The sequence below is a fragment of the Anser cygnoides genome, chromosome 6, assembly GCF_040182565.1.
Source record: "Anser cygnoides isolate HZ-2024a breed goose chromosome 6, Taihu_goose_T2T_genome, whole genome shotgun sequence".
NCBI classification, from domain to species: domain Eukaryota; kingdom Metazoa; phylum Chordata; class Aves; order Anseriformes; family Anatidae; genus Anser; species Anser cygnoides.
Window position 1 is genome coordinate 40,770,118 of NC_089878.1, and position 13,148 is coordinate 40,783,265.

The 13,148-nt window shown below is 45.5% G+C and overlaps 1 protein-coding gene and 1 long non-coding RNA gene across 7 annotated transcripts in view; one reads left to right on the forward strand and one right to left on the reverse strand.

Annotated features, from left to right (window-relative positions):
• Positions 1-3,872, reverse strand: part of PRPF40A (pre-mRNA processing factor 40 homolog A) — a 21,417-nt gene extending 17,545 nt beyond the window's left edge. For 3 of the 6 annotated variants that reach the window (XM_066999325.1, XM_066999324.1, XM_066999327.1), the window contains exons 1-2: positions 3,379-3,871; positions 2,422-2,559 (exon numbers count right to left, since the gene is read on the reverse strand). In XM_066999325.1, the coding sequence (XP_066855426.1) occupies positions 2,422-2,559; positions 3,379-3,744 (504 nt within the window). In that variant the 5' untranslated portion in view covers positions 3,745-3,871. Of the gene's footprint in view, positions 1-2,421; positions 2,560-3,378 lie in introns of all 6 variants that reach the window. The other 3 variants (XM_066999323.1, XM_066999326.1, XM_066999329.1) reach the window with 3 other exon arrangements.
• On the forward strand, positions 3,671-12,075 carry LOC125185025 (uncharacterized). The gene is made up of 2 exons (XR_007169862.2): positions 3,671-3,785; positions 6,104-12,075. It is a non-coding gene; the product is annotated as an uncharacterized lncRNA (long non-coding RNA).
• Positions 12,076-13,148: the final 1,073 nt, after the last annotated feature.

A 13,148-nucleotide genomic window follows, 5' to 3' on the forward strand; every position in this document is an offset into this window, starting at 1 on the left:
TATTAAATTTAAACATCAAAACCCCTGATTTCTGAACTCTCTTTTTTAAACATCTGGATGAAAATCTTCATATAGACATACAATATTAAACCATGTACAATGTGAACTTGGCAATGGGGATAAACACCGTACCACAGCAAGGGAAAGTTTGAGTCTAGACTTGTATCTGAGTTTGTCGGGTGATCTGATGGGACACAAAACACGGAACTGCTACTCAGATAAGGTAGCCTCGGCTCCAATATTTATGCTTACAGTCTCAAAGGGATGGTTATGCAGAAGTTACGCACTGAACTGATACGCTGGAAAGCTGATAACGCTACTGAAAAAAGTATTTAATATTTTGTATGTTTCCCGTTATTATTATTTTTACTGATCCTGACTTCCAAGAACTGCTAAACTATTAATAAAGTGGCAAAAGGAACAAAATAAATAATCGAGGTATTGCCAACACAATTTTTTGGCCACCGATCCCAAACAGATCTCTAGAAGTCAACCCCCTTCAACCTTCCAGTTGTGCCCCTTTACCTTTATTGTCCTTGGCAGGCTGGCCAAGAGACCCCATCCCCCTGTATCTTCAGGGAGCACCAGGTTACCACTCTCCTCATCTTGCATCTCGTGGGGAAAGAGGGTATGTGGTAGGGCTACTGCTCCACCCTCAATCCACAAGGTTTTCTTGGGAGGGTGAGGGAGGAAGGAAAGACTGGAAGGCGGTCCCTCCTATTCCTCGCCATCCTGTAGAAGCAGGAGAAGAAAGCACTCTTGCCCCACTGCTACGTCCAACTAAGGGGGCTCTGAGAGCATCAAGCTTCTTAAAAGCCCTGGCCCAGGTCCTGCAGAAACCCCGAGCTCTGCTCTGTTCGTGTGTGACACTAAGACACAAAGTTAAAAAAAAATAATCTGTTGGGAAGGCGACCCTACTCATTTCCAAAAGGCCTTCCTTCCTCTGACTGATGCTGAGAGAAGGCCACACTACTGCTGTTACCTATGCAAGGTAGTTACCTGCCCTACAGGGGTTCACCTCAGAAAGGAGACAAACAAGCTAGGAAAACACCTCATCCTGCAAAGTTTCCCAAATAACCTCCGATAACTGCTGGAAGAAAGTGGTTATCACCCAAGGAAACAAGCCAACGCGAGCTGACACTTCCACCTGTCTGGTGTGGGGGTATCACCACCCCGTCCCAGCCTCAGGGCCGCAGGATGATCGAGCCTCTAATCCCCTCTCTGCCATGCCATTTATCTTCAGCTATTTACATCTACCAAAAACTCCTCAGTTCTCTATCTACATTGCTCACTAAAATATTAGACACTGAAATGGGTAAGAACGTTACACACACATTACATAGGTAAGAATAATGGAATAGAAGGAAACAAACCAAAACGCCTGTTAAGCAAAGGAATAAAATAGAATTGCTATTGAAGTTTTTAACAAGCACACACAAAAACTCACGCCATTAGCTATCATACCAACAGCCAAGTCCTCCTCACCTTTTACAACTGCATTAATTTTGCAGATCAACAGGCTGCAAAACCATGCTGAAGAGTCCTCTCAGGCTCAGTGCATCAGTGGAAAAAAACAAAGCACGTGCTCTATCCAAGGTACTGCAAAGGAGCACAAGGAGCGGCCAGGATGACCTCGTGGGCTCTTCTTGAGGCGTTAACCGTTCACGTCACCCCCTCGCCAGTCTAGCTCATAACCCTCAGTTTCTACTTAGGCAAACCACTATCACAAGCAGCATTACTACAGCACTTCTTAAGTCCAGAAAGAGAACTGCTGCTTAATTGGAAACCACACAGGAAAGGATTTTTCATTATTTAAAATACAGCTTTAAACAAACAAAAAGCACAGCTATGATTCTGGCTACTCTACCTGTCAACCCAGCTCCACACCCGTCAATGTGAACAGCCAAGTTTATTTTTCGAACTGCACATTCCACTAGCAACAACAGCATATTACACGTCACTCCCTAGGATTCTGGAAGGAATTCTGCAAAAACTCATGTTGTAAATATTTTTCCCTGCAATTTTCGTCTACCTGGACAGAGCAGATAGCCAAGAACAAATGAAACACGAAGTTCTCTACCTTTTCTACTTCTGAGAAGAACCAACACTTTTCGATTCTAATGTGTACTAAGATGACAACCTTACTTCTCCAAAATCCATGCAAAAGCAGCAGCATCTTTTTTATTCAAATTACAGGTCCATACCTACAACTACTGATGCTTAAAGGCCAAATGAAGCGTATTGATTATCTGCTATAATGAGAAGAGTTTCTGCACGCTGCAGGTGGATAGGAGCGGTGGCGTAAGACACCCTGAATGATTAACCTTAGCACTTGCAAGCTGCCGTATGAGACTTACCTACAAACGGGGATGACCTAACATCGTTATGGGAAGAAAGAAAAAGACACTAAAAATGCGTTACCTGCCCCATCGGTGGTCCTCCCATGGGAGGCATCATCTGAGGCATCATACCATGCGGAACCGGCGGCATGTTCGGTGGCCTCTGCCCCATGGGGTGCATTCCCATGGGCGGGTAATGTGGCATCCCTGGGTGTCCCATCTGAAAGGCAGCAACAAAGGAAAAAAATGAGCGTGAAGCTAACGACTCACAAAAGCATTGCGAACAAAGAGAGGCTGAACGCTGAACTGAAAATTATTTAATCGACTAACTCAACACTGCGTAGCAGTAATGACAGTAAGCATTTGATCTTCCAGGTCCTCTAGAGTCGTGAGCATTAGAACAAATAAAGTTTCTAAACCAACATCCAAATGAAACCTCCACAAGTCTTTCTTAAGCCACCTTACGGCTTGTCACAGCAAAGCGTACTAAACTTGGGCCTGTAACTACTTCTGTGTGCTCTTCTGCAACAACTATGAGCGAGTTTGCTCACTGTGCAAAGTTACACGCATTCCTTTCACTCCTCATATCCAAGTCTGAGAGAGTTTTTACAATGAATGTGATCTGGTAGTTTTTACAGTGAATGTGATCACCGTCTCCTTATTAAACAACTGAACTTTGTTACTCTCGCGATTCCTGGTATGGTCACGCTGCAAGGACAAAAATGTCTACGGATGAGAGATGCCGTTCGTTCAAAATTCCCGCATTACAGCACGTGCCTTCTGTCGTGGCCACAAGCGCTGGTTCTAGGGGTCCTTTAGGAGCCGTGCTGTGAACGAACTCACTCGCAGAGCACGCAGCCCGGCCTCGCACCACACTTCCGCAGGTAACTGCTCCAGGTCACTACGGAAGCACCACCTGAGGGTGCCATTTCAGGGCGGCGGCAGCAGCAGCAGCAGCACCCTCCCCACCCCCCCCACCGTCCCCCCAGCCACCTCCCCCCCGCTTCCCGGCGCTCCCCCCGCCCCGCCCCGCACTCACCATAAGCGAGCCGCGGTCGACGGCCCCGGGCCGCATGGCGGGGCTCAGCAGGCTGCCCCCGCCGCACCTGCCCAGGAGCCGCCCCCGCAGCGGCTGCCGCGACGAGGGCCCGAAGGGCATCAGGGGCTCGGGCTCGCCGCGGGGCGGGAGCAGCGGCGCCAGCAGGCTGACTGGCTTGCCCGCCGGCCAATCGGGGCGGCCCGCCAGCCGGCTGCCCTTCGGCGATTGGTCGGCGGCGGCGGCGGCCACGGGCCGGACGGCGTCCCCCGGCGTCAGCTGCATGAGGGGGGGCGGCTTGGGCAGCGAGAAGGGCAGTGGCTGAGGGGAGGCCGCGGCCGCCGCCGCCGCGGAGTCGCCGCCCGACATGTCCCGGCCGGGAGCGGCTGCCCCGAGGAACGGGCGGAGAGGTGAGAGGCGGGGAGGAGGCGGGAGCGGCCCCTCGGCGGCGGGGGGACTGCGGTCGGGCCGGGCCGGGCCGAGCCAAGCGCGGGCAGCGGCGGGGCCGGGCCCGGGAGCGGGAGCGGAGCGGGCGCGGGGGAAGCTGCGGCGGGGCCGAGCCCGGGGGACGCCGGGAAAGTGATCACGTGGGCCCGGGGCGGGCCACCAGGAGCTGGGTGGTACCACAGCACTTGAGAAGGAGGGGAACAGCGCCGCGGCTGAGGCATCGCTTGCCTGAGCGGGCAGGGAGGGGGCGGGCGATCCCCCCCGTGCGCCGGGCCGTAGATAGAACGCGCCGGCCCGAAGGCTTGCGCGCGTCCGTCCCCCCCTGCGTCACGGCGCGTTGGTACGGGCCGAAGCGGGGGTGAGCGCGCGCGCGAGGCGGGGTGGCCACGGCTCCCCCCGTCCTGGGCGCGAGGTGGTTGGCGCCCGCTGGGCCGGCGGGACCCGGCGGGGGGGGGGGGGCGGTCGGGGCGTGTAGGCTGTGGGACATTTTTGGGGGGCAAATCGGTATGAAACCGGGGGGTTTTGTGCTTTGTGGGAGCCCCGGCCTGCGGCCTCCAGTGAGGGCCGGTGCCGGAAGCCCTGAGAGAAAGGGGAGGGGGGAAAAAGGAGAGCTGGAAGTTCGTCTGACGTGAAAATCTGCCACAGCTGTAACTGAAATGAAGTGTAACCTTGGGTTTCAATAAAGTGTTACAACACGGAGGTGTGTGCTCTTTGCGTGTGGTACATACACAAATACTTAAAATAATGCAAGGCTGGCGTGAAGAATGAAGTTGTTATAGCTAGGTAAAACTTGCACTGTATGTGTAAACCCTCTCTTTAATTACGTACATTTACAGGTAGCACCAACTCACTGCTTTTTGAGTATCTGTAATTTAAAATGCAGTTGAGCTCCATATAACTCCTGTAGTTTGTTAAAATCAGTTGTGAATGTGGCCCTTTGGATGTAGTGGTGTTTGGGGTGCCTTTGTTTGTTTGTTTTTTTTTGGGGGGGGTGGGACACATTGGATACCACAAGTGTAGTAGCTTCTAGGTGTGAAAGTGCTCTTACAGCTGTCACACCCCCGTCATTTAACAAGTCTTTTCAATGGTAGTCTTCGGTTCAAAGTGATAACTGATAGGATTTGTGCGAGATGGGATCCAGCAAAGATCCGGAGTTACCATCTATGTGGCCCTGCAACAAGATCTGCAGCGGTATTCTGGTGGAACTTGGAATTTGTTGATGGAAAATGTTTCTAGTTCTGCCAGTGGCTTTCCTCTTCGTCAAATGTGCCTGTCAAGTCAATTAATTATCTCTTAATAATTAAGATTCCATGCAGGTGTTGTATGAAATGCCCAGATTATCACCTGTGCAACGTGCTCCAGGTGATCCTGCTTGGCACGGGAGTTGGACTAGGTGATCTTCAGAGGTCCCTTCCAACCTCGGATACTCTTATGATTATAAATCTCTGTTAATACGATATGCTATACCCAGGCTGAAAGAATACACCTCAAGTTTCACTGGGCTTAGGTGAGAGCATCCAATTAAGAGTTCTCATGTAAGTAAGGTACTAAATTCCCAGCGGGTTGTCCTGTGGGAGCCAAATGCTGTTCTCAGTGCTGCGTGTGAGGGCAGCAAAACCGTGTGTGTGGCTCTGCCAAATTACTGTAGGAAAGCGTTATCTTGACACTTTGAGCTGGCTTTTTAAGGTGTATTATGAAAGAGTTAACGATACTAAGCATGTTTTTGGGTTCCTGATTGAAAGATGGAGACAAACGCATCAGGCAAATGATATGTGAACCACATAGCTTGCTTCTGATTTTCAGTGTCTCTTTGATTGAGTCTTAGTTATCCTTTTATGAAGACGTGCTGAATTTGCTCAGATTGATGTTAGCTTCTATGGTGACCAAAGGAGGAAATTTAAAAGCATGAATGGTAATATGGGAGGATTGAGTTGTTGATCTGTAAAGGTGCTTTTACTTTAATATGCTTTTTTTAAACCTTGTTGAAGTTTTGAATGTTTAATCGCTGTGTGATAAAACAGGACAGCTTGTGAACAGGATATTAAAACTTGATTTCTGTCATACCAAACAATTGGTGTATCTTCATCGGTTTTTCTGATCGGTGTCCTTTCCTGACAGGTTGGCATGTCCTACTGTACTACTGTATTATTCAAGACTTGATTTTTTTTAAACGTTTGAATTTGTTTCTAAATGCAAAATTACGTACTTTAGTGATTGCTGTTTTGGCAAACTTCATTGTGAATCTGAAACAGTTCTTTTGGAAACTGCTCGTCTCTTGCAGACTGCCCAATTTATACTTTCCTGGCCAGATTTCCATGTAAACGGGCTGCACGCGCAGCTTTCTGCTACGTGGCTCAAATCCAGTTGCAGACAGCACGCTGCTTGGCAGAAGGTCCTTATCTGGTATTCATCATGTGAAGGAGTCAACCCATCCGTGAATTCCTGGGTCTTGGCGGAGGAGTTACCCATCCCATTCACCTGTGTTGTCTGCATGGTTTAGAGATAAATAAAATGAAAAAAACCCTACCATCTAGTTCCCAAGTGTTACAAGAGGGGTGGATGCATATAATGTGAACAATAGCCAAGAGACAATGGGGGCAGGAGTTTTTTGCTAGAAACTAAGAATTTACCTAATCTCTCGTTTAAAAACATCTTGCGAAGCTGAAGCTGAGCAGTTTGTTTGACAGAGCCAGCTATGTTACAGCTGTTACTGTGTTCTTGCATTCATCTCTTCGGAGCGTGTGGGCAGATCTCTTCGTTTGCTGATTACACTGATACAATACATTCACCTGACAGCGTGATTAGCCATCCGCTGATAAGTAGCCCCAAAAGAAGCCAGACATGTCAATGGGGTATGTCGTAGAGTTGTCCTTAGGGGCTGCCAGAAGAGCTGGAAGCCTTTGGGATGGTTTCTAGGGATTTTTATTTTTTTTCCCCAGAGGAGTGGAAGGAACTAATGTTGATCTATATTACTGTGGTAATAAGTTACCTACTGTGTGTGTAAACTAGGGAGTAACCTGCCTGAATAATTGTTAAAGCCCAACAGTTAATATATATGGCCATTATAATTATGGTGTTGTGATTATTGCTGAAATATTTATTATTTTAAAATAAGATGCTCTCATGAAACCTAGACAAAATACTTTTAGAGAAGACAAATGAATCTGGTATGAATGCACAGGTGAAACTGCATATGTAATAAATGATTTCACGTGCACTTAGGATTATAGTAAGTCTGTGAACTCAGTGGGACAGATAATGAGTAAAGTGGGAGAAGGGCTGCAGGTATGGTAAAGGAAGAAAAATTGCTGGTCGCTTGCACCTGTGTTCTGTGCCACTGAACTGCAACACCAAATTTAGCAGTGCAGCAGGTTGTGTGCGAAGTTCCAGGTGTGAAAACAACTGAAGCAGTAGTGTAAAAAATAAAAATAAAAAAGGATAGGGGGAGGTTGTTCAATATAAACTGGACTTGTGTTAACCATGCTGTGGTGCTGCAGAACAGACAAATGCTGTATTGAGGAGCACAGGAGCATACCGTAAGAGATACAGGACGAGATCTTTGCTGTGCTTAGTGTTGGCACAGCTTCAGCTCATCTGTTTGTGACCTTAAGTGATCTGAAAGAGTAAAAGGCTGGTGCAGAACTTGGATGAGGGCGAGATGCAGTGCTGAGCAAGCAGCTACCACTTGTGCGTACAGCTACTGTACGAGTGGAATTGTAATGATGATATTAGGATTAAAAATTAAATTTAAAACTTAACTTTGTCATAACCTCAAGTTGGAGAGCAATAATTTATTTGGAATTAAAAAAACTGGCACTATTTTCTTAACTCTGTCATGCACAGGGAGACTCATTTCTTTACTAAAAGTATCTGATTGAAAATTATTTGCTGCTAAATTGAGTTAAAATTCAACAAGCATTGTCAAAAGATTCTGCAAGTGACTTCTTTAGGAACTAGAATAAAATCAGACTTAGCCCCTGAGCATGAGTTGATGTTGGTAAGTTTAGCTTTCTTTTTGTCCCTACGACGTAGCTTTAAGTGGCGTGTGCGTCCTGCAATTGCATAACGTGTAATATGCCTTTCTTTTTTTGAATTGCACCGCCTATCTTGCAGTGCGTTGTCTCCTCATTCGAAGGGAGCAGACCTTCAGGGAATGGGGATTTTACTCCTGTGCCTGACACCTGATTTCCACCCCTGCCGCTATCATCAAACACTGAATACCGTGCTGCGTGGGTACAGGCATCGAAACAAATCCTCCGCGGCCAGGCGTGAGCTCGTTTGGCTCGGATGCTGAGCTGGGGAGCTGCCCTGCCTCATTAGCGTGGCACGGGCATAACGAGGCAGGGTGCAGCAGTGCTCAGCTCCCAGCAGCTTCCCGGGACTGGTTCCAGTTCGGAGCCAGCCCAGGTGCGGGTGCCGCAGTGTGAGGGCAGGGAGAGCCCCTAAAGACCTCTTTCAGACATTTTTAAGTGTCTTGTCTTATGGTGTGCTGGCCACGGCAGTAGCCTCGTACCCTTTGTGTTTTACTTTTAATCTTTCTTGGATTGTGGGATCAAGGAAAATTTCTTTGCAAATATCCACTGTAGTTCTTAGGTTGCGGATAAGAGATTAAAAATGCAATCGGCTTGTATGGCTTCAACACTGCGTGTGCTTCTGTATGTATTTGTATATCGAAGGAATGCGCCATGCATCGTGATTTCTGTGTTGTTCAACCTATGGAATAAAGGTATTCTGGTGAGGGATTGATTTGGCATCTCTGATATGTTTGCTAATCACATATTGCTTTTCAGTGCTGGAGAAGCAAGCCAGTTTTACCACACTTGCAGATGTTGCTTCCGAGGGTCCCAGCGTTTGTTACAAGAGGGTGAAATTCAGCCAACTGCAGTACCAGGACCAGAATTTAACAGGCAGAGATTTTGCTGTTTCCAGTCCCGCTCCAAGCCAGTTCTGTCACTTCAGGGTGGAGATGCTGAGCAGCTCGTGAATTAGCTCCCCAGTCACTATATTACAAAATTCATACCTTGAAATGAGAGTTAAAACTGTAAACTCGCATCCTAGTGACTCCAGCAGAGCCCAAATGAAGAGTTTCCTCGTACACAAACATTAAAAGGCCTTTCCTTAATCAGCCTTTTCTGGCATGGTATAATTTATATTTTTTTGATCTCACATTTGCTATCTAGAGTTAATGGTGTTACTGAAGCCTCCCCCTTAACCTGAACCTGCTTCCTACCCAAACGTGACCTGCTCACCTCTGAAAGAAGGGCTGCCATCCTGCAGCTGGCAGCAGTGCTTGCTCTAGCCTCGTAACTTACAGTGGAGTGAGGCGCTGGCTCCTGTAGCAGCAGCAGTCCCCCATTTCTCCGGCACGTCTTCCTGAGCAAGGATATGCGAAAGATGTCCTTCCCCTCTGGTGCGAGCTCTCCACCCTCGTTTTTGCATGCTTTGCTCTGCAAGCTATGACTCTGCTTTTATTTACTGCACACTTTCACCCGCTGGCGCTTCCTTCCCTGCTGGAGCAGCCTTGAGCTTCAGCCGTGTGAGAACCACAGTTCGCTGCAGGAGCCCCACAGCTGGAATGACTTCAGAAAGCAAGTTGTCCTAAGGAGTGATGGGATTGAGTTTGCATTTGGGGTCAGGAGAGCTGAATTTGCCAGGATGCTTTTGATTCCTCACAGTAAGCATAGCTTGAAAAAGGGGGATTGAAATTGCTTTTGTTACCTCCAGGTGCAAGCTTGCTATTTACAGTCTCACTTTTATTTGTGTTTAGTAGAGTTACTTTAGGCAGTAATGTTTAAAGGAAGTGATTTTTTCCCTGAAACTTTTTGCCTTGCTTTACATTTGTTTTGATAGAGTACATATTTGTCTTGCACCCTACCTTCCTTTCCAGTCCCCCAGTAAAAGCCCCCTGTCAGTACAGCTGTACTCTGAAATCTGCGGGAAGCCGGGGGAAGGAGCGTTTGATCTCGATTGCTTGTACAAGGCAACGGTAGATTAAATTAGTTAAATTTAATTAAAATATTTGATCTTTTATTTTTGCTCTTAGAATTGCACTGTAGGTTTCTACGTATAAGCTAAACAGATAACTAGTCTCAAACATCTTCAGACACCTGTCACTTCACGCGTAGGCGGCTACTTTTTGGAAGCACAGCGGTTTCAAAGGCAGTCTGTAGTCTGGCCAGCAGGGTGAGGGCTTGCACACAGAATATGATTTAACACTGTGAAGCTAAAAGAAAATATTAGTGAAGCTTCCAGCATGTCTGTCTTGGGATTCAGTTAATAAACCAGGAACAGCTTGTTAAGGAAAAAAAAATTCTAGGATTATTATTTTTATTATTTTATATATATATATATAAAATATGTATATTTTAATTTCAGAGTGCCATTTAGAATTCTTCTACTTTATGTGCACTGGTACAATAATTTCAAATGTTGTCATATTAAGCAAAGAACAGGGGAGTCCAAAAAGCAATGTTGCCTTAGCAACTGCAGTCTTGGTTTCTGGAGAGATTAGAACTATTGTTTTCTAACATCGAGTTTAAGAAATATCTCTGGGCGCTGGAAAAAAAATGGGTGAAATCATATTCTACATGAAGCCAGTTATGTTTTTGTTTTGCAGGTGAGTCTAAATGATTACTTCATAGCACATGTGCTCCAGGCTACAGAGTAGGTTGTTTTTTTTTTTCCTGTTAGAGCTTCATAACTTATTCAAGGGTTGAATGGATTCTGTTTATTAAAAGTATAGTATAATGATGTTGGGTTTTTTCTTCCCCTCACAAGGAGTCCCAAGATGTATTCTGGTTAGAAGCATTCAGCACATAACCTCAGTGTCTTTGTCAAGAATTATAGGGAACTTTTCCCTGTTCCAAAGGTATTCTTTGCAGCTTATTTCTTCCCCCTGAACAGGGGTACTTATTTTTCACTCTTTTATTCTACGAAAAATGAAATTAAATTTTCCAGTGGTGTATTTTGCATTATAAACGATGGGATTACATTATATCCTGGGTGCTATGTTCTCATGGCGTTTTATCACGATTGTTTTCTGCTTCCACTTGTGCTGTCAGCTATCGTGGAAAAAGTGAGACCAAGAGTAGACTGGCTTCAGATTAGTCCAATGTGGGGAAGAAGGCAACGGGAGTGTATGTAACTTTTATCCTGGAAAAAAAAAAAATCTAAATCAGAGAATGAATGCAGTGTTGTTTCTGGGGAGCTCTTGATGCTTTGTGCTCTTAGGAGGAAAGGAATGGAAAGCGTAGCCTCTGGGGAGCCTGAAACTTCTGCGAAGCGTGTTGGTCCTGGAGGTGGCCGTTTTCTGCTATTGTTTTGCAGAACTTTAACGCCTGAAGAATGCAGGTTCTGGGAAGTCAGTCGAATCCTGACTCTTCAGGTCAGTTGTGGAAGATAAGATTTTAGATGTTAGGCATCGTGAGGAGCAATGCATCCAAAACCAGCATCATCTCTGGTGCCTGGAATTTGGGAGAGAGTAGAACTAATACCTGCCAAGCTTTAGGAAGGAGGTGCGTGAGGTACACGTAATGAAGTTAGTGGAAAATGCAGAGCAAAACTATGTGACGATAACAAATGATTCTCACTTTGGGTAGCTTTCTGCTGTCTGAGCGTGTGTGAGGCTGAGGGGAGCTTCCCTCCGAGGTGAGTAACGTGTGTGTGCTGCGGATCCCGTGGCAAAACGTGGGACTTTCACCTGCTTTGCTGTTTTTTACTAGTTTCCTTGTTAAAATGCAGTCCAATGACTAGTTACTGATTTTGATAAAGCTAATAAGGGATTTTATGCTGTATAATTATGTCTCCTACTTTATTGTTTTCATATGCTTGTTTTGTCTCGTAAAAATCATGCCATCAAACATAGATCAGTAATGCTTGTTGCTTGATCCTATGGCTGTATAGCTGATGAATTCATGGATTTAAGACAAATAATCCGTATTTCATTACTAGCAAGTGCTAGAAATAAAAATGTACTCTGGACTATTGGTTGAAAAACAAATCCTAAAGTCATAAGAGAGGATTAAAGTTGGAAAAAAATCTCTCAAGAGAAATGTTAAAAAACGAAGGGAGTAACGACATCTGCTTAATAGCATCCAGCCCCCTCAGCCAACAGTTATGACCCTTTGAAGCCTCTACGTACAGGAAATAAAAGCAAGGAGGGGAGGGAAAAATAATAATAAAAAAAAATGGTTGAGAAAAATCAGAATAAAAAGTAGCCCAGGTTATCTGAAATTTTTATTTTCTACATGGGAATGCTTTGAAGTCTGTCTGAAATGTGTTCTAAAATCCACTAATGAAGCTAAAGATAAAAGCATAGGGATAAAGCTTAAAGGGCAATAGAGCTGCATTTAATTCGCAAACAATGCTAGCAGTAGGAAGAGAAATCTTATAATGCATGGGCATTTTCCTTGTTTCTGAAGGTGGTTTCACTTCAGAGCACCTATCAGCAAGGAGGTTTTTTTTTTTTTCAGTTGAGAGAAAGACAACGACAGGCTTTTAAGTTAATGTCAAATGTGATGGAAAAGTCAGGAAAAAAAAAAACAAACCTAAAAGGGTATATTTGGAAATAATGTGGAAATGCAGCTCGCTCACTGCTAAGTGTGGCCTGTCCCTCAGGAAGGGAAGACAAATCAATTCTCTGACGAGCTTCCTGAAAGAAGATTTTTTTTTTTATTTAATGTACTAAATTAAATACCTTATTTCACTTCTCAGGGAAACTTTTTAGTGCACTGAGGAAGAAATCCATTTGTTGTCATCCAGAAAGTTGTCTCTTCAGTTAATTATTGTCTTCTGTGAATTTAAGCTTGAAATTCAGGGTAAATTGAGCTTCGGTAGGTGGAAGAACATATTTCATTGGGCTTCTGATGCAAATGCATTTCCTTGTTTCTGCTGGCCGTGTTTGGAATTCAGGTGGCTAAACGAGAAATGAGTGTTACTGGTATAAGACCACTGTAAGGGCTCACCTTTGCAAACAAAAGTCACGCAGACCACTGTAAAAATGTTTCCCTTTATATGCTAATGCAAATCGTGCTACAGATGACTGAGTGCTTAAAAGAAGCAGTTCTCTCATGGCAGGCATTTCCCAACCTGATATTCAATCCTGCAAATCGTAGCATAGGAAGAGCAACAGAATCAATATTAATGCGTTAATCTGATGTTAAATGTGAGACATAATCTGGACATGGACAGAGGTTATGGACGTGTAGGGAAAAAACACTTCCTTTCCCCGTGGTGTTCCACGCCACGGATGGGCAGCAGAAGTGCACTGCCCCAAAGGCGTTAAAACTGGCTCCAAATGATCTTCTCCATAGTTTCTCTAAAAGGCT